This window comes from Meles meles, chromosome 15 (assembly GCF_922984935.1).
Source record: "Meles meles chromosome 15, mMelMel3.1 paternal haplotype, whole genome shotgun sequence".
NCBI lineage: Eukaryota > Metazoa > Chordata > Mammalia > Carnivora > Mustelidae > Meles > Meles meles.
The window spans coordinates 20891536-20914515 of NC_060080.1; the positions used below are offsets into that span (position 1 = coordinate 20891536).

At 55.4% G+C, this 22980-nt stretch overlaps 1 protein-coding gene across 1 annotated transcript in view; it reads right to left on the bottom strand.

The window, feature by feature from the left end:
* CIB4 (calcium and integrin binding family member 4) overlaps positions 1–22399 on the bottom strand; it is a 49751-nt gene extending 27352 nt beyond the window's left edge. The window contains exons 1-3 of the mRNA XM_045979705.1: positions 22346–22399; positions 21850–21884; positions 14975–15071 (exon numbers count right to left, since the gene is read on the bottom strand). Of these exons, the coding sequence (XP_045835661.1) occupies positions 14975–15071; positions 21850–21884; positions 22346–22399 (186 nt within the window). The remainder of the gene's footprint in view (positions 1–14974; positions 15072–21849; positions 21885–22345) is intronic.
* Between the last annotated feature and the right edge of the window lie 581 nt (positions 22400–22980).

A 22980-nucleotide genomic window follows, 5' to 3' on the forward strand; every position in this document is an offset into this window, starting at 1 on the left:
GGCACATGGGCTCATCCCCACGTTCCCTTGGACCCAAGGAGGGGGGGGACTGTGCTCGTTAAATGTTGAAGGCGTGTCACGTGCTGTGCTATTCTTGTTGACGCGTGTGACCCCCTCTATTCCTTACAAAAACCCACACCGCAGGTATCTGTCAGTTCATCGTACAGACAAACAGAACCCAGGCGCTAAGAGGTTAAAGAACTTAACCAAATAAAGAGGAAGAGTGACAGCTTGATCCCAGGTCTGTCTGATCCTCCAACCTGAGCTCTCGCCGTGGAGCGTGGCCCAGGAAGATGGTTCATCCACGTGGAAAAAACGTGCACGGACGTGTCGGGCTCCTGGGTCGGCAGGTGGGTCCAGGCTGAGCTCTGAGCATCGTGCTATGACGGGTGCCGATGGCAGCTCAGGAAGGAGCAAGGGGAGGAGTGGAAAATGTCCTAGGGATCCTGGCACTGGGGGGCCGGGGCTGGGGGCCAGTGGCAATGGCAGGCGTGTGGAGCTCTGCATCTGGGTCCGTGGCAGCTCATGATCTCAGGATGGCAGCAGCTGGACAGCAGGAGGAGACCCCGGAGTTAGGGCTGCCGTGCCTCAGCAGGAAATGCCGAGGGAGGGCTCGCACTGCAGTACCCTCCTCAAGGATGGAGAAAATGAATAAGACCCCAACACGCGCCTATGGAGAAACCTCATGCAAAGTGACCTTTATGTCAACCTGGAGAGAGGTCTCGAGGGCTCTATCTTTTATCATTGGCTTGGCTTAGGGATATTCAAGAGCTCAGGTTTTACATTTATTTTGTGCTTTTTGCTGCCTCGAGGCTTAAATGTTTTTCCATGTTGCTACATACCCAGTATAATTATCATCTTAACGGCTGCATAGTTCACATTCCCAAAGTGGACGGCCCTATCTCTCTCATGCCTCCAAGGGGAACCTGGAAATCTAAACTAAGAAAATAATTTCCTAAAATGAATAAAATAATACATGAGGATGTTTATTGCAAAATTATTTATAGTAGCAAAAAAAAAAAAAAAATCCCAAACTGGGAACAATGGTAATGTCCTGCCATGAGCGAGTGGTTTGGTACATCGGAACTCAATGCAATTATGCAACCATTAAAATGATAATTACACGGACTATGTCACAACACCGAAAAAGCACATTTGCGCCTCATGGGAGAAAAAGCACAATAAAATTGTATCCGTGTGTGTCTACAATGATGTAAGACCAAGTGTGCCCGGGGCGGGGTGGGGGGGGAGAAGGTTACAACAGACGTGACAACTTCTATCAGGGTGGTTGGATGCGTAGGGATTCGTTTTTAGAAAATGTATTTGAGGGGCGCCTGGGTGGCTCAGTGGATTAAAGCCTCTGCCTTCGGCTCAGGTCATGATCCCAGGGTTCTGGGATCGAGCCCCACATCGGGCTCTCTGCTCAGCAGGGAGCCTGCTTCCTCCTCTCTCTCTCTGCCTGCCTCTCTGCCTACTTGTGATCTCTGTCTGTCAAATAAATAAATCTTTTAAAAAAATGTATTTGAATGCTGACATACCATCTTAACAACAAATAAAAGGCGAGTTAAAAAAGAAAAGCGCGCGATCGAGACATATTGTTAGGAGTGTAAACAAACTCTCCTTCCCAGAGGGTTGGAAAGTGGGTACTTGTGCTTCTCTCTTCGGGCTCCTTCTCTGCAGGGGGAGGGCTGGGCCCCAGTCGGAGCCGGACTCAGCTCTCAGACCCCGTCAATGTTCTCCAGCCCAGCCAGAGAGCAGGCACCGACGGGAATGGGGTTCAGGGGAAGAAGGCTGCAGGTCATCTCCTGGCATCTGTCTCCATCTCTCCAGATGTGTTCCAAAGTATAAAGCCGCAGGCTGATCAGCAGCAGGTGGTGAGTGTGTCTCCTGGTAACTGGACCGGACTGTAACGGTGCTGTCGGCTTCCCGGAGCTACTGCCCCACTGTCTTGGCGGGCAAGACGGGCAGAGCACCACAGTGGTCCCGACCTCCCTTGCCCCTTACGGTTCCTGCTGACTCAGAGGCCTCTCGGAGGAGGGGAGCGCATGCAGACAGAGGTGGGGCCACCTCAAAGGCCTGGCCCTGTTGGGCAGCCTGCCCTCCCCTTGGGGATTCTCCTTATTCCTGGAGGCCTTCCGCCTAGAATGGAGAGCAGCAGCCGGCCAGGCAGGGCTCTGTTCATGCAGACAAGGGACCGATTCTTGGATCCAGAATTGCCCACTAGCTGTTCTCCTCGACTGCCCTCCTGAAAATGGGAGCACTTCTAGAGTGCAGGACAAAGGAGGGGCTTTGGGTCTACAGGGGCTAAGGACCAGTGGCCTCCAGCCATCTGCAGTCTTTGCCACCTGAGAACCAGTGTCTGGGTCTAGACATTCGCTTCAGTTCCTGGGTTGCCTGCTGGCCGCGCTTTCCTCTGACATCTGGCTTCAGGCAGAAAGAGAGAGGAGGGTGACCCCTCTCCCAGCTGGAGCTCTGGATGCAGGGACATTCAGGGGTTGGAAGGACATCAGCCATCTCTGTTTTGACGCCCTGGGCAGGTGGGCCACCGCCACCTGAAGCCTGATGCCTCCAGAAGCGAACAGCTTGCTCTCTGAATGATCATGTTCTGGCTTCCAAAAGTGGTGTCTGTTTAGGGATTTTAACCTGTTCCCATTCCTCCAATTCCTTCTCCTCCTGCCGGCAAATACATACAAAGGGCTATGTTCTCTTGAGTCCTTCTTCAGGGGGATCCCACCCACTTCTTAGCTGACTTCCCGAAGGTAGGGTTTGGGGTCCCTCCAGCAGCCTGGAGGCTATCCAGGGACGCTGCCAACCTGCCCCCCGAGCCCCCACTGTGAGGGCAGAGGGGCAAAGCCACGGCCGCTCTCTGGAAGCCCTTCCTTGATGAAGGCTGCCTGAGAGCCTCTTCCAGCATCTTCACGTCCCCTCCTCTCATCCAGTCGTCATAAAAACCCTCCAGCGTAGCCACGGCTGCTCCCATCAGGTCCATTGATCAGGTGGGGAAAACCAAAGTCTTCCACAAACAGCAAACCCTGGTTCAGGACTTTGAACAACAAGCTTGTCTGCCTGGAGATTTGCGGGCAGAGTCCCGGGGGTCTGGTCCAGGGTCTGGCAGTCAAAGGGGCCTGCGGCTTCCTTAGGGGCTGTGGTTGGGCCTGAGCTGGGCCCGGCCTGGCCCTCTGTGCCTGGGTGAGTGTGCCCAGACCCCAGCTGTGTGGAGTCTGGTGGTCTCCAGGTCCGGGCCGGCTGCTCGACACCGGCCGCCACGCTGTGGCGTATGGCGCTGGGAAGCCCTCCCGAGCCGCAGGGCGTCTTGTCCCTGTGGAGGAGGCAGCAGGCCCAAGGCCTGCGGAGGGTCGAAAATCCTGGGAACTGAGCCCCGGCCAGCCTAGCCAGCACCTCGTTAGGAGGCCCAAAGTTGGGGGGAGCATTTTAGGAACAATGTTGTTTATTTTTCTATTTTTATACAAGCCGGAGGTCTCTGGGGGCGCAAATGGAGTTATCAGAAAAGACGCGAGTGAAATAAAGCCTCCAGCCAGCGGGCTGAGGAGGGCCCTTGGGAGCAGGACTCTTGAAAAGCTGAGATGGGGTTTGTTTATCTTAGACTCTGTGACACAGGCCTGGGACCCGGGTGCCGGACAAACATGTCCCCAAGCCCGCCACAGCCTGTTCCCTTGGGTGCCGCCAGGGAACTCGGGCTCAAGCCACACTTTGAAAATGGCCCATCCGTGTCCTCTGCGGCAGGGTGGAAGGACGTTCCACCTCTGGAAGGAAATCTGGATTCTCTTCTCACCTCGGTGTAGTGAACAGTGTTCCCAGGGGCTGAGAGCCCCACGGGGCTCTCAGCCCGCATGGCACCCAGTCCCAGCCCTCGCCCTGCCGCCAGCTGGGCCTGCTGCCAGACGGCCCCACCAGCTCCCCGAGTTTCTGTCATCCCTCACCGGCAGCAGGGCTGGCGACTCCTGCCTCGACTCCCAGGTGCCGGTCACAGGGACAGGCAGTGAGATAATATGTCTGTCGCCTAGGGAGGGCTGGAGCGTGCATCTCACTGGATCCCGAGATGGCCCCGAGAAGGGGACTTGTCATTCCCATCTGAAAGATTAGGAAGCCAAGGCTCTGAGGGTTTGCGCGACTTGCTGAAGTCTTCAGACCCAGGCCTGCCTGCTCCGCGATGCCAAGCCTCTCAGTTCTCTCAAGAGTTACACATCTGCTCTTGGGAGGTCAGGGAGAAATCATGAATTATGGCCAGAGCCAATTAAAGGCCCAAGTGGCTTTGGCTGCATGAGAAATACCTTGGAGAAGTGAACAGCGTGGCAAGAGGCAAGGGGAGCAGGACTTGGGGACAATAGTCCTGGTTGGATGTGTGTCTGACCTGGGGACCAAGCAGGAGCTTCTTCCCAGGGTCAGTGAGATGTGACGCATAACGGGGCAAGGGGTCGCTTGCGATCTGCACAGGAAACAGAACACTTCCCCCGGGGTGCCCCCGGGGATGAGGGGTTGAACAAAACTCACCCAGATGAGCAGCGGAGAGTGCTAGCCCTGACCCCCTTCCAGGGGCAGCCAATGGAGGGCAGCTCTGCAGCACCTCCCATCAGGATGCACTGGGGGCGAGGCTCCCCGTGGCCACACCCCCGAACCCCCCCCACCCCGCCCCAGGCCCCAGTTTAGTGCCCCATCATCCACGCCTTGCCCTGGGGTCCACATAGAAAGTTGAGGCCAAAGCTGACCCAAGGCCAGTCAGTCAGCAGAGGGAAAAGCCCCCAGTGGAGCCCAGCACCCTTCCCCACCTTCCAGGCTTTCCTAGCCACTTGTGTGCGAGGCCTGATCACACCCATCTGGAAGATAAAGGACACCGAGGCCCCAAGGTGAGCAAGGACATGTGCTCAAGGCCCCCCGGTGTCAGCCCCGCGACCCATGCTGGGGGCCAGAGCAGGCTTTCTCTTGCTAACTGCTCACCCGCCGCAGAGCTGGCTTCCCACATCATGGAGCTTTTTCTGAAACCAGCCACTTCTTAATTCTTTGGCTGAATGTCTAAATACGGATTTTTGCCAATTCTGAGCCCTGCTAACTGATGAAGTTGTCAGAAAAAGATCTAATGATGCTTGAAAATGCAGGGAGAGAGCCAGCTGCCAAATTGCCCTCCCAGCTCTGACTCTGCCTCCGGGAGTCGGGACCCTCCCCGGGAGAGGAGGGGGGAGTCAGTGATGGGATGGGTGGGGGAGACTGCTGCCCTTCATCAGCTGTGTGACTGGGGCTGCTTAAGCCCTTTGCTCCTCTGCCTCCCAACTCTGAGCGAGGGTAAGAACTCCCTCCTCACCAGTTACCCTGAGGATTCCAAGAGAGGACGTGTGCATGGCTTCCCGGGCACAGTGCCTGGCACAGCAGAGTCCAGGGCAGGCGGGGAGGGCGGGGCGGGGGGGGGCAGTTGGCCTGAGCTCTCCCTAGCGGACCACAGGAGCGGACCACGGTGGCCAAGCCTGCAGCCCTGGGTCTCCTCTGGGGAGGCGCTGGGTCTCTGATCAGCACCCAGTATTTATTTTGGGAGGGGGTGCTTGGGATCCAGCTTCCTTCTCTCCTATGAGATGAAAGGCTCAGAGTGACCTCATGGCCTGGACGGTGGGGCCTCTGGGTGGGAGCCTGAGAGGCTGGGCTGGGGTGCTCGCAGGCCAGGGCTGCCCCTTTGTTCTCTCTTCTTGCTCAGTGGAGTATTTGTCCGGCTCGGGAGTCTGGCAATGGGGGTGGGGCAGGGCTTGAGGACTTGGGATTCGGGCAATTCCCAGGCCTGCCATGGGAACCTGAGACGCTGGGTTCTGGGAGGGGCCCCGAAGAAATGAGCTGGGACTCAGTACAAGCCTCCCCAGTATATGAAACACACAGTGTGATCTGTCACCAAGCAGGGCTGGGGAGGGCATCGTAGCTAGTGATGGGAAAAGCCATTCCTCCCTCGATCGCCCACTGTCCAGGCCACAAGCTCCTTCCCATGCTTCTTCCTCCTCTGGCCATGCACGCGCCCAGACACATGCATGATGATCTGCTCGGGGACCCTGACTTCATCTGCCCCCAGAAGATGGAGAAGAACAGACGTATGAGAACAGACGTATTTTTGCGATTGTGTGGTCTTGGGTGGAGCTTTGAACTTCCCACAGACTCAGTTCCCCCATCTGTAGAATGGGACTGTACCTCTGTGCTTTACGGACCCACTGTGAGAATCACATGCAGGAGAGCACGCAAAGGGGCTCGTGACCATGAAGCACATGACTCTGGGCAGTAGACGTTTGGGGCTGAAAAGCAAAATTGCTGTAACCGTCCAATCCGCTTCCTTTGTTAGCAAGCCAGGGAGAACAGCTGAGCAGGAGGGAGGGCCCAGGGCAGTGGCCTAAATACAGCCTGGGGATTACCCCTGGGTCCAGCTGTCCTGGCCCCAGGTGGTGGGTGATCAGACACCCCCTCTGGCATGCAGCCTTCCCTCTGTGCTCCCGGCTCTGCCCTCTGGCTGAGTACCTGTGCTCAGAGGACTGCCCTGAGGTCAAGGTTAGGAGCCGGCAGGTGAGCTCCTCACCAGGGAGCCAACCTCAGCAGGAGCTTCCTCAGGAGGAGCTCAGACCGTGAGGCACGGCACAGAAATGGTCTAGTATGAAGCAGGAGACCTGGGTTCCAGCCTTGGCTCTGCCTCCCCTGTGACCTCGCATGTGCTGTCTGTGGGCCTCGGTTTCTTCAGCTGTAAGGTCTGTCCATCCTTGGGAGGGGCCCTGAGCTGGGAGCCACGCAAAGGGCTGACAAAGTCGATCCAAAAAATGTACCAGGAAGACTCCCAGCGTCCAGGCACTGCCTTCCCACCCACCTGATCTTTTCCTGGCCGGACAGGCAGAGGCCAAGTCTCTCCAGGCATGCCATCTGCCATGGAAAAGGGGCTCGGGAACCCCCCAGACCTCTGGGCCCCCTTCCAGCCTTCTGAAAGACGAAGCAAGAGGGTCATTTATAGCAGCAGAGATTTCACTGGACGAATTGCCTCCCCCTCCTTGACCCTCTGCTCTCCCAGCTGTCAATTCAGATAAAAACTCAGCTGGCCAAGCCTGCTGGGAGAGTGGACCTGCAGGCATTTCTGGGCCAATCCCTGGCCCTGGACCAGCCGCAGGACAGCTCTAGGGGGGTCCTTCCAGGGAGGGGTGCCTAGACCTGCCTGGCTACCCCAGCAGCCATTCAGCAGCCTGAGAAGAGGGGCGGAGACCCTGACAGAGACGGCCGAGTGTCTTGGGCTGGGTCTCTCCAGGTAGCACTACATGTCTCCCCCTACCCCAGTAGCCTGGATGTACCCATCTGGGACGCAGCACTTGGCATGGGGGTCAAGGATCTGAGCTCCGCCGAGCCCCCACGGTTTGTGATCTCCTGTTTGTTCTTACACAGAATTCCATCAGCAAGGAAGCCCCCGAGACCTCACTCAGTGCACAACGCACGGGAAATAATAGCTACTTCTAGGGTAAACAGCTGAGAACCGGATGTGAGAACCCTGCTCATCAGGCTGAGTCCACAAACGTGTCTCAGCTGTGGGAATGTCGCCTTGGTAATGAAATCAACTGGACAAGCAGCATCGTTTGCCAGGGGTCCTGGGGAGGGTGGGGCTCCCAGAGTCGCCTGGCTCATCTGGAGGGTGAGGTGGGGACAGGAAGGAGAATCAGCCACGCAGGAGCTCTGAGGACACCAGCCCAGGGGAGCGTTCACGAGGCAGAGAGTGGGGAGCGGGACGGTTCTGGGGGCAGCTGCTGCGGCGCGTGGCATGTTCTGAGACAACTACCGGGAGGGGAGGCTGTTTTCGTAATGCTTTACTGATCGTCGGGAATGCAGGTGTTATTCCTGGGTAAAGATGACGGGTTGAACACTTGCGTCTATTTTCACTCTCTCTGACACCCACTACAACTCCAGTGAAAGGGAGTTTTTAGAGGCATCACCCACAGGAAAACAGAGAGAATGCAGAGAACAGCAGTGCTCTGACACACACAGGAAGCCGTAACTGACCGGGCAGGCAGGAGAGAGCCCCACCCTGAGTGCACAGTGAGAGAAGCTGGTTAGCAGCCTTTCCTACATCCCAGGGTCCTTGAAAGGCTCTGGTTAACTGCAAGTACCTGGAAGCACTGGAAACACACAGAGGTCGGAAAAGGACTCATTAAAAGTGTGTTGAAAGCTTTGGAGTTCTAGTCCCCTCCGCTGGACGCGGGGTGGCTGGTCCTCCCCAGCTTCTGTACCAGACTGGAAGGTTGTACACTGGAGAATCTAAGAGGGACTTTCTGCATGGCGGGGGGGTGCGGTGGGGGATCAGTCATGTTGAAAACTGGGGATTAAATAAATAGATTAGCAGAAGTCTGAGACCCCAGCAGCCCTCCTTTCAGAACTTTCCTGCCCTCCTCTCTCGGGAGACCTCAAGAAATGGTCCCCCCCGCACTGCTCTGTCTCCAGGGGCGCTCCCAGTCGAAAGCTTACCCAGGGACTCCAGCTTTGACACAGCCGGCTAGCAACCAACCCCTACTCTCCACTACAAGCCCACAGTTACCAGATAGCCAGGGAAGACCTCTGACACAGAAGATGGAGACCCAAGCAAGCTGGGGGTGCAGAGGGGTGGTGAGGCACCACAGAGAAAAGATCGGATAAGACACTGCATCCAGGAAAAAGAAAATACTATTTTAAAGTGGGGTGGGGAGGGGGGAAGGAGCCTTTGGAAATTAAAAGCATAAGGGCAGAAGTGAAAAACTAAATTAAGGTTGTAGATAAAGTTGAGAAAATCTCCCAGAAAGAGGAGCAAAGAGATGAAGATGAAAAATGAGAGAGGAGATAAAAAGTAAAGGGCGATCCCTGATGTACAACAGCAGGATATTAGAGTTCCAGAAGGGGAGAACAAAGAAGACACAAGGGGGAGAGTTATCAAAGAAAACAATCCATGGAAACATCCCAGTCCTGAATGACAGTTTCCAGACCAAGCAGGTCCTCTGTGCCCCGGGTACACGGGGAGAAGGACCCACACCACCTCGCATCCGTGAGAATTTCAGAATCCCAAGGCCAAAGAGAAGAGCCCGTAAGTTAATCGAGTTACAAAGCAAGGTCAGGAAACAGAAAGGCTTTGGATTCTTGGTAACAACAGCGAAAGCTAAAATGCACCTGAGTGCTGCTTTCCCAATACCAGGGAAAATGACAACCAGCTGAGAGGTCAGTTCCACATAAACTCTCCATCAAGTGCGAGGGGAGAGTAAAGACATTATCAGCCACGTAAGGCCTATGGAAGGTGGCAAGACATTTACCTCTGCGAGCCCTTTATCAGGAGGCTACTAAAGGATGCACCACCCAAACAAGGGGTTATGCAAAGAGAGGAAGACAGGGAAGGAAGATCCAAGGGAGACGTGACCAGAGTCGAGGACAACAAGGACCAGGCTTAGGGGGCCACCTGGCCCTGTCTAGAGCAGCTCCGAAGGCTCCAAGAGAAATTTCTTAGAGAAAGTGGAAGGTACAGAAAGCGTCTCTGTTCTGAAAGCCTTTAATTAGAGGAGATTTTTAGGTGATCGACAGAGGTTTGGAGTCAGCTTAATGATAAGTACACAGAAAATTAAGCAAAAACAATGATTACATCCAGGAAAGACGACAACAGAAAACGTGCAGACAGAGAAAAGTAACTGTAGTCTATTTCCTGGCTCAGCTCCGAGTAACATATGTAATTATTATCATGTAAACATCGAATACCGATCTCATCGAAATACTTATATATCTACATTGGGGGTGATGTGGAGGATGGGAGTCATGGGGGGGATGGGGGTGACTTGTGGGATGGGAGTCATGTGGGGGGTCGTGTAGGGGAGGGAAGAGCTAAACCTCTTCTCTAGGGGGAGGTCAAAGGCTGAGATATGAAGAAGGGGCCATAAAGAGTACTCTCCAGAGATATGAAGGCAAGAACCAAGAACCAGCTAAGAGCCTCAAATGGTTTCTTTCCAGAGAAGAGAATTGAGGGTGACCCCCAGAGAGCAATTTGACTCTTGGCATGCATAAATAATTTTGATTTAAAAACTAAAAAAAAAAGAAAAAATCTTAAATTTAAAAAAACCACGTTCCCCTCCCTGCCTCTGCTACGCTGGTCATTTCTCGAAAGCCTGAATAAGCACGAGAACTCCTGATTTGCCGAAAGCCTTAGGAAGGGGTTCTTTGCCAGCTAGTCTAAGGAGCCAGGCCCAGCCTATCAGCAGGCATCAGAAAGGTTCAGAAAACCTAGGGACAGCTAGAAACCAAGGATGTGGAGCTGAAACCTTGGAACCACACCCACAGAGCCTCCTGACACCTCAGGCAGGTTCTTAAACCTCTCTGTGCTTGCAGAGTTGATGCTGGGGGGAAACGTAATGGAGGCCAGGCTGTGCACAGACCACCTGCCCTCAGGAACCCTGGAGTGGGAACTGGGAGAGGCCGGAGCAGCACTGTTCGAACCTCCATCCCAAAGGCTGAGACCTTGGGATCTGCCCAGATTCTACCACCCGCCGTCCTGAGCCCGGAAACCAGAAACCCAGGTCACACTGCACCACTTCTCATCCAAGTTTACAGAAAGCAAGATCATTATTTACAAGAACAGAAACATTGTTTTTAAATACACCAAAGAAAGCCGCAAAGAGAAAACAGAAATTTCTGAGTGAGAAGGGACCACTGTGTCCCCATCATCTGGTTTTCCCACTGTCCTCTGCCGCCCAGGCCATTCTCCTTCCTTGCTCTCTGCTGACCAACAGACCCTTCCCAATATTAACCAACCCATTTTTCCACCAGTGAATCCAAGTTAAGAAAACAGGACTCTCTTCCCAGACCACTCAAACCCCTGAGCCAACTTATAGCCGTACCGGGAGCTCCCTGGGGCCCAATTCTCACAGCCTTTTCCAGAGACGTGTTCTGGGCAGTGTGAGTCATGCAGCTCCCATCATTGGGCCGGTAGAGGACACAACAGGGACGCTCAGGCCCCCATCCCCCAGCAAGCCTCTCCTTGCTCATTTCGGGAAGCAATCTTCCCCCTTTGACCAAGATTGGAAAGACATGGAGGGAAATTTAGTCCCAGATCTAAATCCTCCAAAGCTGGTCTCAGGACCAGGGACGACCCGTGACAACGTGGTGGTGAAAGTAGAAAAATGACAAGAAGAGATGTATATGGAAAGAGCTGTTCTTGTGCCTGGGATTAGCTCCTTCTTGTATTTTTGCTCTGAAATGAACATTTTTTAAAAATGAAATGGTGGTGATTGTGGAGCACATCGTTTTTAAATGTCCTTACTTGGCAAAATTAGGAAAGTTGGCATCTCTAGCTAGTTCTTCCTCAAAAAAAAAAAGAAAAAAAATTTATTTTGGAAATTTTATTGGACTGTGAAAAGTCCGAAGTCTGAGACACCCCCATGGTCGCCCATACAAGAGAGTAAGAACGTGTCACAGGGCCAGAACCAGCGGCTCGGGCAGTGAAGAGGGCACCAAGGATGGGGTCAGTTTCTCGTTCATACCTAGGCGTGCACTAGAACATCCCAGCTAAATGCCTGTCGGCCCATTTCGCACCCGGCAGTGATAGGGAGCTTGTGCTCACTGTACTCTTCCTTGTAATGTTGAGAAACTTGCATCCTTGGACCCAGGGCCACACCTGGGAGCACCTAGAACCAGGCCTCACACCTGCAGGGAAACAGGCCCCACACGGCTCCCTTCCCACCCCGTCTTCTCTGCCTGGTGTCTGTTTGCTTCCTTCCACTCTGATTCATGATTCATTCCTCTTGTGACGTGGCTTGCCTAAGATCATATGGCTAGCAAGGAGAGTTCGAACCCAGCCCTTCTGCTCCTGGCACCAGGTCCTGTCCCCTCGTTCTCTAGATGTGGCAGTGACTTAGTGTCCTAAATTCATGAGATGGTTCTGGCTGTTCAGAACCTGTTAGAAAAGGAACAAAGAAACCAAAATAGGAACGGAGTGGCGGGGTGGGGTCGGGGGGGGGTGGGTAGGGAGAAGCAACATACAGAAAAGTCAACGTGATCCCAGTAAACCCTTCATAAACACGTATCTGCTTAGAGAAAATTAAGGAGGGAAATAAGGCAAATAGATCATGATCATCGTCCCTTGAGGTGGGCTTCCTGACGGTTTTTAATTGTATTTTTGCTTTTCTGTGTTTTCCTGTAACGATCTGGTTTCTAGTCGCCAAACAGAGTAAAATAAAGGCCACTTAGAAGGGTGAAATAAGGGACGCCTGGGTGGCTCAGTTGGTTGGACGACTGCCTTCGGCTCAGGTCATGATCCTGGAGTCCCGGGATCGAGTCCCGCATTGGGCTCCCAGTTCCATGGGGAGTCAGCTTCTCCCTCTGACCTTCTCCTCGCTCATGCTCTCTCTCACTGTCTCTCTCTCAAATAAATAAATAAAATCTTAAAAAAAAAAAAAAAGGGTGAAATTGTAAAACTAAAAGTAGGCTTGTCCCAAGACCCTGTCTCCATTCCCAGCTGCTGTCCAGCTTGGGGGTCCAGGGCTGCAGAGGTGGCCCCGGGCTGGTGCTCCCTGCCTGAACCCCCATCCACCGCCCTCCCGCCACCCCGGGTGCATAGGACTACGGTTTAGCCCTGCACATGCTGATACACGGCACGGGACGAACATGCTGTCTTACTGACAGGGATTCAGGCTTAGAGGGAGAGGTCCCAGGTGGAGTGATGGAGCTGGGCCCTGACCCAGCCCTCAGGGTCCAGGCCTTGCTCCTTGGGAGCTCAGAACAGAGACCCTAGGCCCGACCAGGGTGTTCTGGGGCTATGCAGGGTGCTGGCCCACGCATCCCCCAGCACTCTCCATGCCAGCCCTCCAGGACGGGTCTTTGCCAGGCGCTCCCCTTGAGCCCCCAGGGCACCTTGCCAACCCAGGCACACCATCGGCACCAAGCCAAGCCCCGATCAGAGGTGGAGGCCCTGGTTAGAAGTGGGTCAGAGCCTGTCCAGGCTCTGCAGTCACCAGGCCTGAGCAAGGAGCTTCCCTCTCTGGGTTTCAGTTCTCTGATGGGTAAAACCACGGCAGAGAGCATTTGGCAATGATTAGGCTGGGTGGCCTCTGGGTCTCTTTCCAGGGTTTACATTCAGATATTCTGGGACCACCCAGTGACCCTGTCCCCGACCTGGAGAACAGAGGGCAGAAGCTTCCCATTCAGGCTGCCCCTCAGCCCCGGCCCCTGCGTGGACAGTCTAGTTCTGAGTGACCCACCCCCCCGCCCCCCTGCCGAGGCAGCACGTGTGTGGGGGGTGGGGAGGTGGAAGTGTGCCTGTGTGGGTGAGGGTGTGCGTGAGAATAAGGGGTACCAGGAGGACAAGCTCCCCATTTTGTGTCTGGCACAGGCAGATTCTCCAATTATCTCACATTTTTGAGTATTGGGCTCCTTTCCTCTCGGAGACCCCAGCTCTCAGCTGCCCCGTTCCCCTTCCCCTCAACACCCTTTCCTATTCCTTTGTCTTCTCTGTTCCTGCATCCATCTCAGGTACCTAGCTCTGTGCTCTTTCTCTGTCTCTGCCCAGAACAAGGTCCATCACTTCGGAGAGGCCCCATAGCCCGTGTTGAATGCGTGCTCCTTGCACCTGTTCGGTGTCTCCCACCCCCCGCGCCACCTGAGCCCCTAGCCCTCTTCAGGCCCATCTTGTTCCAGACAGAAGTGAGGGTGGCCTCTCATTGCACAATGACAAATTCAACCATTATTCCTCTGAGATCAGAATGAAACATCAGGACGCCTGACACCACCGTGATTAGTTAACCTGACGTCGTCCTTCTGAGTGCTGGACACATTCTAATTACAAATCTCAGACGTGATTAAGGAGCCCTTTTATGGTGCACCTTCGGGCTCTTCTAGGTGCTTCGGGGGAAGGGCAGCGCCTTTTCACATCAGGAACCAAAAATTTAAGATGGTCCTTAAAGTTGGGAGTGGGGGGGCATTAACAGCTTGTGTCAGCATAGCCTGTAGAGTTCGGGGACCTTGGGGAGCCTTGGGGAACAGAGGGAAACAACTCCCAACCACCCCCACCATTCTACCCATTTCACAGGTGGGGAGACTGAGATGCGGGTTTGGACAAGGACTCTGCTCTGACAAGGGCAGGGTGGGTATATATCAACTGGATATAAGGGTTATGAGATTTGGCCCAGGAAAGTGGGGAAATCCAGGAGAAGACAGGAATATTTGGCCCACCTCTCTCAGGTCAGGGAGGACTGGCTCAACTGACGGGGATAGGAAGACGGGGACAAGGACAGAAATGCATGTGTCCTTCTTTCCTGTAGTCACACCTGGAGATGGAAGGAGGCAGCTTCGGACAACAGTCACTGGGCTCCAAGTCCTTTTCCTGGCTTCTCAGGGAAGAAACTGAGAAGGTTCTCAGTCCTTGTAGAAAAACCCTAGTTTACTGAAGCAGCCTGAGCAGAAAAGGGCTGAGGAGGGGGCTGGGCGGATGGACTGGCGTGACACTCTGGCTTCCCCAAGGCCCAAATTGTTCTGCAGGGGATCCCGACCTTCCCACTTATCTGGCTTGCGGCATAAAGGACAGCAGAGAAAGCTGGCCAGGGCAGGGTCCTCTGGGTGGGAGGGCTCCAGTAAAGGGTCAGCAGGAAGCTGACTGAGGGGGCCCCTAAGATGAGGCTCAAGAGGGAATCACAGAGAGGCCCTGGAGCCTCAGCAAGACCCACCCCCTTCCCCAATGAGACCTGGAACAAGTGGCATTGTCCTCATGCACTTTGGCCCCTCACCTGAGAAATGGTGACAGTCGTCACACCTGTCCTGCCTCCGGGACTGATGCAAGGATAGAGTGAGGCCAGACGCGCGTGAGAAGTGCTGGGGAACCAAGCCCTGCGTGGTGGTCCACCAGCCCCTCTGGAGAGCCTGCCACCAGACGCCCGCAGGGCCACAATGCCCACCCCCCCCAGGGTCCTCCACCCCTCCGTGGACCCCAGTGGCACGGCCAGCCCCTCCCCTATGCTGCACTCACCCTCAGGGCCGGCAGGGAGCTGACCTGGTCTGTGGTCAGTGTTGCCTCCTTGTAGTACTTCCCAGGGGGACAGAGCTTCAGGAAGGTGTCGTGGATGCTAAGAAGAGAGGCAGAGTGAGCTGGGGACAGAGGACCACGTCCCCCTCCCCTGCAGGCCTATCTGGAGGAAGAGGACTTATGATTGAGTGACATAGTAAAGGCAGTTGGACATCAGTCCACGCTTCTAGAAACATCTTTGAGGATCCAGGGTACCCGGCCCACATTGGGGTGGTGGGGGCAGGGGGGAGAGGTGTTCAAAGATGAGCCGAGCATGAGGAAAGGTACGTGAGTGTGCTCTGTAGCACAGAATACACACGTGTTAGTTCTAGAATGTCAGAGCTGGAAGGGACATCTCTGGTCACACAGTCCAGTCCCTCACTTACAGATGGAGAAGCCAGCAGGGCCTTCGGGAAGCCAGCGTGCCACCCAGGCCAGCTGCCCAGCCCTGCCCTTGTCCGGGAGAAAAGAGACCACACGGTGGGTGTGGCTGAGCCCAGATTAGAGCCCAGCCGGCAGGCAGCCGGGGACCACGCAGCCGCCCTAGCCCGCGGGTGGTCTCCAGAGACCACAGGGCTAAGCCTCCCGCCTCATCTCCCCGCGACCAGTGTCCCTGCTCTAGGCCCACACCGGCCTGGAGGCTTTGCTCGTGAGGGACAGGCAGAGGGCGAGGTGGCTACGTGGCCCGATGGGAGGAGAGTGCAGGACCCCCCGGGGCCAAGAGACCACGAGCTGCATCCTCCCGCCCTCCTGCCCCATCCTGTCTCCGCTCCTGGGTCATTTAGGACTCGCGACCGAGACAGCCAGTGGAGAGAAGACACGGTGGCCTGGACCCCAGACCCTGTGGTGCCACAGCAGAGCTGTGCGACCTTCGTTCCTGAGCCTGAGTTTCATCATCCGGAAAATGGGCAATAACAAGGGCTGTGGGAGTTTGACGCGACGGGGCTGCAGGGCCTTCCTGTGATTGTGTGCGTGTGTGTGTGAGTGAGTGTGCACGTGTGTGAGTGTGCGTGTGTGACTGCATGTGAGCGAGTGTGAGTGCGTGACTGTGCGTGTGAGTGTGCATGTGGGGGGTGTAACCACAGGCTGGTGAAAAACAGTCTCTAGAGCTGGACAGGCCTAGTTCAAGTCCTGAGTCTGCCACCTGGTAGCTCTGAGACCTTGGGCAGGGTTCTGATCCCCCAGCCCTGGGCCCCTAATCTCCCTTCACAAACACGCGACGGTGATAAGAGACGAGGCGTAGAACGTCAGCACGGTGCCTGTCTCTCCTGATCCCTGAGCCTCTCTATGTCCCTGTCTGTGTTCCTGTCCTGCTGCTCAGGCACCCAGTGCCCTGACTTTCAGAGCTCAGACCTAGACCTTGATGGGGGTGGAGGATGCCTTCTAACTGGACCTGGGTCCCTGGGCCCGCCCTCTCTTCTTCCCCTTGCGTCCATCACACTCCAAGCTCACCCTCTCCCCTCGCCTCCTTTCCTGCTCTTCTCCCCACCATCCAACCCCTCACCTCAGCTCAGTGCCAGGAGGCAAGCCCCCAGCCAAGCTAATTCATACTCGGGGTTGAGTGACTAACAGCCCCTCACTGTCGCTGGCATGACATTTGGTGTCTGAACCCAGACAAATCTGATTAGTGGAAGTTAGGGACAGGCAACTCAGAGAAGAATTCAGAGGATGATTTTACAAGTGAAGATTTGGAGATAGAAAGGGAGTCCCCCCAGCCAGGGCCCTGATCATGGTACATGGAGGCCCAACGCCAGGAGAGCTCAGAGCCATGGTCTGTTCCCACTCTAGCCTCTCATGCTTTCACAGCTCACTGACTGGGAAAATGTCCTTTAGATCCCGGCCATGGGAGAGTAGCAAGCGCTTCAGCTGTGTCCGTGATCCGGTTCTGTTTTCCCACCTGCTGGCCAGGCCCCTCTCCCATCTCTGTGGTGCATCCCACCTCTCTTGCCCTGTGACATCAGACGCTTCCAGTAGTCTTTGGTCCAAGGGAGGCACCCGCTGGAGACTGGAGGTGGTAACAGAGCCAGGTGGGGATTTGTCCCTCCCACCCTCTTCCAGCCATGGCAGGTGTTGACCCTCTTCCAGCCATGGCAGGTGTTGGTCGTGTCTGCACGAGGCCTCCACCTTCCACAGCTCCAGCTCCCACTGGGCTCCTCAGGACTTCCAGGTAGCAATGGCCAGTCGCTTAACCTCCGTGAGCTCAAGACCCCCAGTTGAGTATGCTGCCTGTTCCCCGATTCCTGTTAGAATGCTGCCAGATCAGTCAGGGGCACCCGTTTGGACCATGATCCTTGTCCCACTAGCTGTGTGATCTGAAGCAAGTTGCTTGACCTCTCTGAACAGAGAGACCTTGACTCTAATCCTAACTCTGCCCAACAGGGAGCTAATCCCCATCACTGACCCTGTGCTGACCCATAAGAAGGGCTGAAAACGGGAGCCAGAAAGGCGCATGGCTCTTCATGAAGGACAGACTCTGTCAGCCTTGTCTGGGGCCCTGGACCTTCATCACCAGGGACAGCTCTGGCGAGTTCGGAAGGCAGCCGAAAAGCAGGGTATGGAATAGGTGAGGGGAGACGTTCTCCAGGCAAGTGTGGGGGGCGCTGCAGAGCACAGAGCAGGAAAGGCAGGCCAGCATCCCTGGAGGGTCCAGTGGCCCAAGAGGGGAGGGGACAGTAAGATGGGGTGGCCGAAGCAGCCAGTCCTAGTCAAAAGGTATGTTTCATCACTGTCATCGTTAGAATTGCTGGCCTGAGGAGAGAAAAAGCAGACTGACTCTCAGTAAGCTGTACTCATTTTTAAGACTTCTCTGAGTCCCTGCACCGTTGTGGCCAGCACCCAGAACAGACGGCTCCCTTGACCCCGCCGGGGGCTCCCCACCGGGAGTGGCCTGCCATGAGCCGTCAGCGCTCGTGGGCATTTTTCATGGAACTTGCATGAGTCTTGCAAGGAAGGAGCTACAGTCTCTCCTTCCCTGATGAAACGGAGGCTCAAGGAGGAGAAATAACTTGCTTCGGGTCACACTGCGGCACGTGTTAAATCCAGAGCTGCAGACCGAAGCTCCGTTCCTCGGAGCCCAGAGAAGGGGGATGTCCGAGGCTCTGCTGGGGGAAAAGGGTGACGGCCACGGCCACCCCCTCCTCTCATTTACCAGGTCTCTGTGCTGGGTACACTCATGCACATTTTCTCGATTTTTCCAACATTCCTCAGAGACAGGTGCAGTGGTGATCATTTCTAAAGAAGGGTAAACTGAGGCTCGGGGGGCGAAAGGGATGTGCCCAAGGTCATTCAGCTGGAGAGAGCGTGGGGGGCCAAACCCCACACCGGGTTCTGCAGCCTATGCTGCCCCACCCCTAAAGGATCCGCCCCGCAGCCAGGTGCGAGTCTCCTGGCCCCGCCCCCCCCAAAGCTTTCTGGGGAGGGTGCTGTGGGGAGGGCCTGGCCTGGATTTCATGCCTTCCCAGGCCGCCGAGTGGGTGGGCTGCCCGCAGATGAATCGTGGCTGCATCTCAGCTGCCACAAAATGTTCTCCTCCTCCAAATATGGATCAGCAGGCTCTAAATGGAACTCTGAATTAATCACTAATGGACTCAAGAGTCAAAGCCGTTTGAAAAACTCACACATTCAGCCTGCCAGAAATCAAGGAGCCCGGGCTGTGGCTCTCTCCCAGACACAGGGAGGGGCTGTCTGCAGGCTCCGAGGCCCAAGACAGGGGAGACCAGCCCCATAGCTCATACTCTGCCACATTCCCTCTTGTGCCTCAGTTTCCCCTCTGTAAAATGAGAGACTTGGTGACTCCCATTGCTGCCTCTGGTTCAGGCCTCCCATGGCTATTTCTCTACCCTTCTCTGCCCCCTTGCCTCTGAGGTTTTACTTACTGATATTCTACTGGATTGCATGTTAGAAACACCCGTATCCACCCCGAGAGACTCTCATTCAAGGCCAGGATGGGGGCAGGACCTCTACTTTCTATGAGCTTCCCCGTTCCTCTCTTGCAGGCAGGACTGAGAACGCAGCTCCATGCCAGGCTCCATCTCTCCTCCTTTGTTCTGGGCTCCGCTCCGGGGGGCCACGGGGTCAGTGGTCCTTTGCCCTACAGGACAGACTGCAGGCGTTTCATAAATAGCCCTATCTTTAGCCTGAAAAGGTGGCTTTTATGATCTGCTCCTTTCAAGCTGTGTGGCTTGAACAAACTGCTTCATTTCTCTGAGCCAATTTCCTCATTTGCAGAAAAAGAGAGATAATAAAAGCATGAAAATAACAGCCAGCCCCTAGTAAGCACGGACCCGGGTGCCCGGGGCTGCTCTGACCTTTGACAGGCATTTGATCGTTTAATCGTCCTAATAACAACCATGGGAGCTTAGCTTCCAGTACTTTCATGTCACGCTTTTTATAAGTGTGGGAACAGGCTCAGCAAAGAAATGCACCCACAGTCACACAGCTAGAAGGGGCAGAGCCGAGCCTCCAACCCAGCCCTTCGGCTTCCGGGAAGCCAGCTCGTAACCACGCTGCCTGTTGACCTTGACCCAGTGATGGGTGCTCCCAGAGGGCCAGACGCTAATGGCCAGGACAGGGCCTAGAGGCTGGGAAGTGTTGGGACCTCTGGGGTGCCAAGAGGAAAGAGCAGTCCTTATGGCCACTTCAGCCTATGTGGGGGCCAGGGACAAAGCTTCAGGTTCCCCAAGCAGACCCACACACAGCCCACGATCGTGACAGGAGCAGTCCCTGAGAGACACCCAGAAGTCCAAATGGCTCAGACTGAGTGGGGCCGACCTGGGCTCCAACCCCGGAGGTCTAAAGGAAGCCACAGGTGCCCTCCTGGATTCAGGCCTCAGACACGGAGTCTGTGGCTATGGTTGAAGATAAGGACCTGAACAGCCTGTGCGCTGAGCCCAAAGAGACATCTGGAAGTCAGGGCCTTCTCGGGGAGCAATTCGATCACAGGTCAGGGAGGGCTGACTTGGAATTGCTGTGACAGGGAGAAGCTGTGACAGAAAATCCCCACCGGCTAGACATTGAGGGTGAACAGACCCCTTCTCGGAAAACCCGGCCAAGGCAGCCCGGGACTGCAAAGGGGCCAGCCCGAGACCAGAGTGTCACATGTGGTCTGACCTCCCGCTGTGCGTCATCAGCAGATCTGGTGACTAGGCCTTCAGGCCTTTGTGTCCTCTGCACCACACAGATAAGAAGGTGGGAAAGTTAAAAAAAAAAAAATGTGAGAAAGTATTGGAAGAGGGCAGAGGCACCCTCGTCTGGAGGCTACTCGTGTCTGTCAGTCTCTTGGATGCTTTTTTCAGCTGGACCGACCTCTCCAACGGCACCGTCACCCAGGCTGTATGTCTTTGTCACATTAATAGGAAAATCCCCACGTGTCTTTGGAGGCCACATGGGACAATTGTCCAAAAGTGACTGGGGCTTAGTCTCGCCCCCCCGGGCCACTGTCTCCCTCAAGCACCCCGTGCCACCGGCTCCCTCGGCCACTGCGGGTGTCCCTGGGTGTGCGTCAGCGCCGCCCCTCACCTTGCCAACAATGCAGCCACGCTAAAGCCGATGCGGGCAGAACCCCAAGGCCCCTGCAGGAAGCTAGCTAGTGAACGGCGTGCGTGTGTGTCCTTCCACACATGCTCTCTTTGTGTAGTGTGTGCGTGTGTGTGTGTGTGTGTGCATACATGTAGAACCTTTTGTTTTACAAAAACAGAAGCGTCCTAGATACACCAGTCTCTCTTACCAAAATAACACCGTTTACTTACTCGTGCTAATGGAGCACGCCCTCCAGAACTTTCCTCAGACAAGATGCCTAAGAGGTCATTTTTAAAAATAATTTGCATGTCAAAAAAAACCGTTACTTCACATTCCCTCTTAGTTACTCGTTTAACTAGGACTTCATTCTGGATTGGAGTTTTTCCCTGTGTGTGTCTTTTGTTTTGTTTTTGTTTTCTCTATGGAAGCTCTTCGCCTCTCCTCATGGTCTCGGATGTTCTGAAACGTTATGATACATGATCTAATGCAGAGTTTCAAATGCTCTCTTCAAACAGCCAGCGTCCCTCGGCTTCCAGTTCATACCCAACAAGTGAGGCTCGCTGAAGCCGGCCGGGGGCTCATCCCTGCCTCTCATGGGGCCTAGTGGTCCTGAGGAGAGAGCCTGTCTGCTCAGCTCCACCCCGCGGAGCGCCTGTCTTGTGCTGGGCCAGGGAAGGGGTGCCGAGCAGCTGCAGGGCAAGAGAAGAAATCTCGTAAGACTTTTTCAGTCCTCCATCCTGGAGTTGGACGGAGCACGCACACACGGTGCCATTCACACCTCTGTGGCCCCATTGAGGAGGGCGTGGGCCGCCCTCACTCTGCCTGATGCTTGTCTTCTGTCCGGAGCCTTCCCAGCTGGACGGTCACCTGCATGACGACGGGCACCGCGGGCTGCTCCCTGTTACGCTCCCAGGGCCTCACAGTGTCTGACACATGGCAGGCTCTGAAGAGAGGCTTGGAGCGGGAGCCAGGGCTTAGAGCACATCTCAGTTTACCAGCCAGGCTTCGGACCTTTTTCCTAAGTCCCCCCCCCAACCCCCCACCCTGCCCCAAGACCCCAAGAGGCCTCATTCATTTCTGCGATTCTGTGAAGAAATCCTGCCTCGGAGCGCCTAGTGGCTTAACGCCTGAGGCTTCCCTCAGCCCCACTGGGGTCCTGGCATCCTGGCGTTGGGCTCTCCGGGCTGGGGTCTGTCTCTGCCTGCAGGTCTCATCTCCAGGGCCTCACAGGGCCTGGCGGGAGCCACACTTAGGGACCAGCATGAGACCCCACCAGGACGAGCACTCAGCTCAAGCGGGGGGAAGGGGGCCCCTCGACTCACCACAGGATCTCATTTCTGGTCAGAAAGGTCAGGGCCTACAACAAACCACAGAGAGAGGTGACCTGCCTCCTCCATCCGTTCTGGCCCTGGACCCCTGGGGAGGGGGTAATTTCAGGGACCTGGGGAGGAGAAGGGAGAAGCCCCTGCTCTTATCCTAGACCCGGCAAAATGGAAATGCCCCAACCCTCAGGCCTCCAGCCGTGGCAGAGCAGCCAACCCCAGGCTCTGACCGCCTTGGGAAGGAGCATGCCGGCACAGAACTGGAGAGAGGGTGAAGTCGAGACTACAGCCCTGGGCTCTGGAGCAGCGGGAGACAAACGCAGGAGGTCTCGGAGGATGGGTCAGCCTCACGTGGATGGGGGTTTAGCAAAGGCGACAGTGCCTGCTACGCTGCCTGGGAAACTCTCCAGCCGCAGGCAAACATTTCCCACTCATCCCACCTGTCTCCCGGGGCTCGCCTCACCTCTGCCCAGAACATTCTGCCTCTTCTACCCACCTGGTATTCTTCCAAGTCCTCCCAGTGCATCTGGTGCCTCAAACACTGCCCCATGCCAACCCCACGCTTCTCTCTGCCCAAGGGCTCAGCAGGGGAGGTGACCAGAGTGACCCAGTTGCCATGGTAGCCCACATTCCACCTTCTGCCCATCTACCTGAACCTCCACGTGGGCAAAGGGACAGATTCTCTGGGTTCCCAAAGCTAATAGACGCCACCCCCCCTACACAAAAAGGACAACCAGAAAGACAACCCAATAGTGGGATTTCGAGTCATAATATTGGCTGAAGAGTCACACTGGCTGGGTTCAAATCCCAGATCGGCCGCATGCTGACCTGCGACCTTGGGCAAGTTACTCAACCTCCCTGCATCTTTATTTCCTCATCTGTGAAATGAAGGTGAGAAGTGTGAGATTGCCGTGAGGATTATTTGAGTAATACAAGTAGCAGTGTGGGCACATTATAGGTGCTCAGTAAGTTAGTCAGCTCCCAGAACCACATCCCAAATACTGCGCCAGGTGTGGGGACTCAGTGATCAATCAGTCTAGACTCCGACCTTGAGAAAAGGGTGTTCCACCCCACCGGCCAGGGTCCCTGCAGGAACAGAGGCAAACTCAAATCGGGATAATTTCAAGAAGG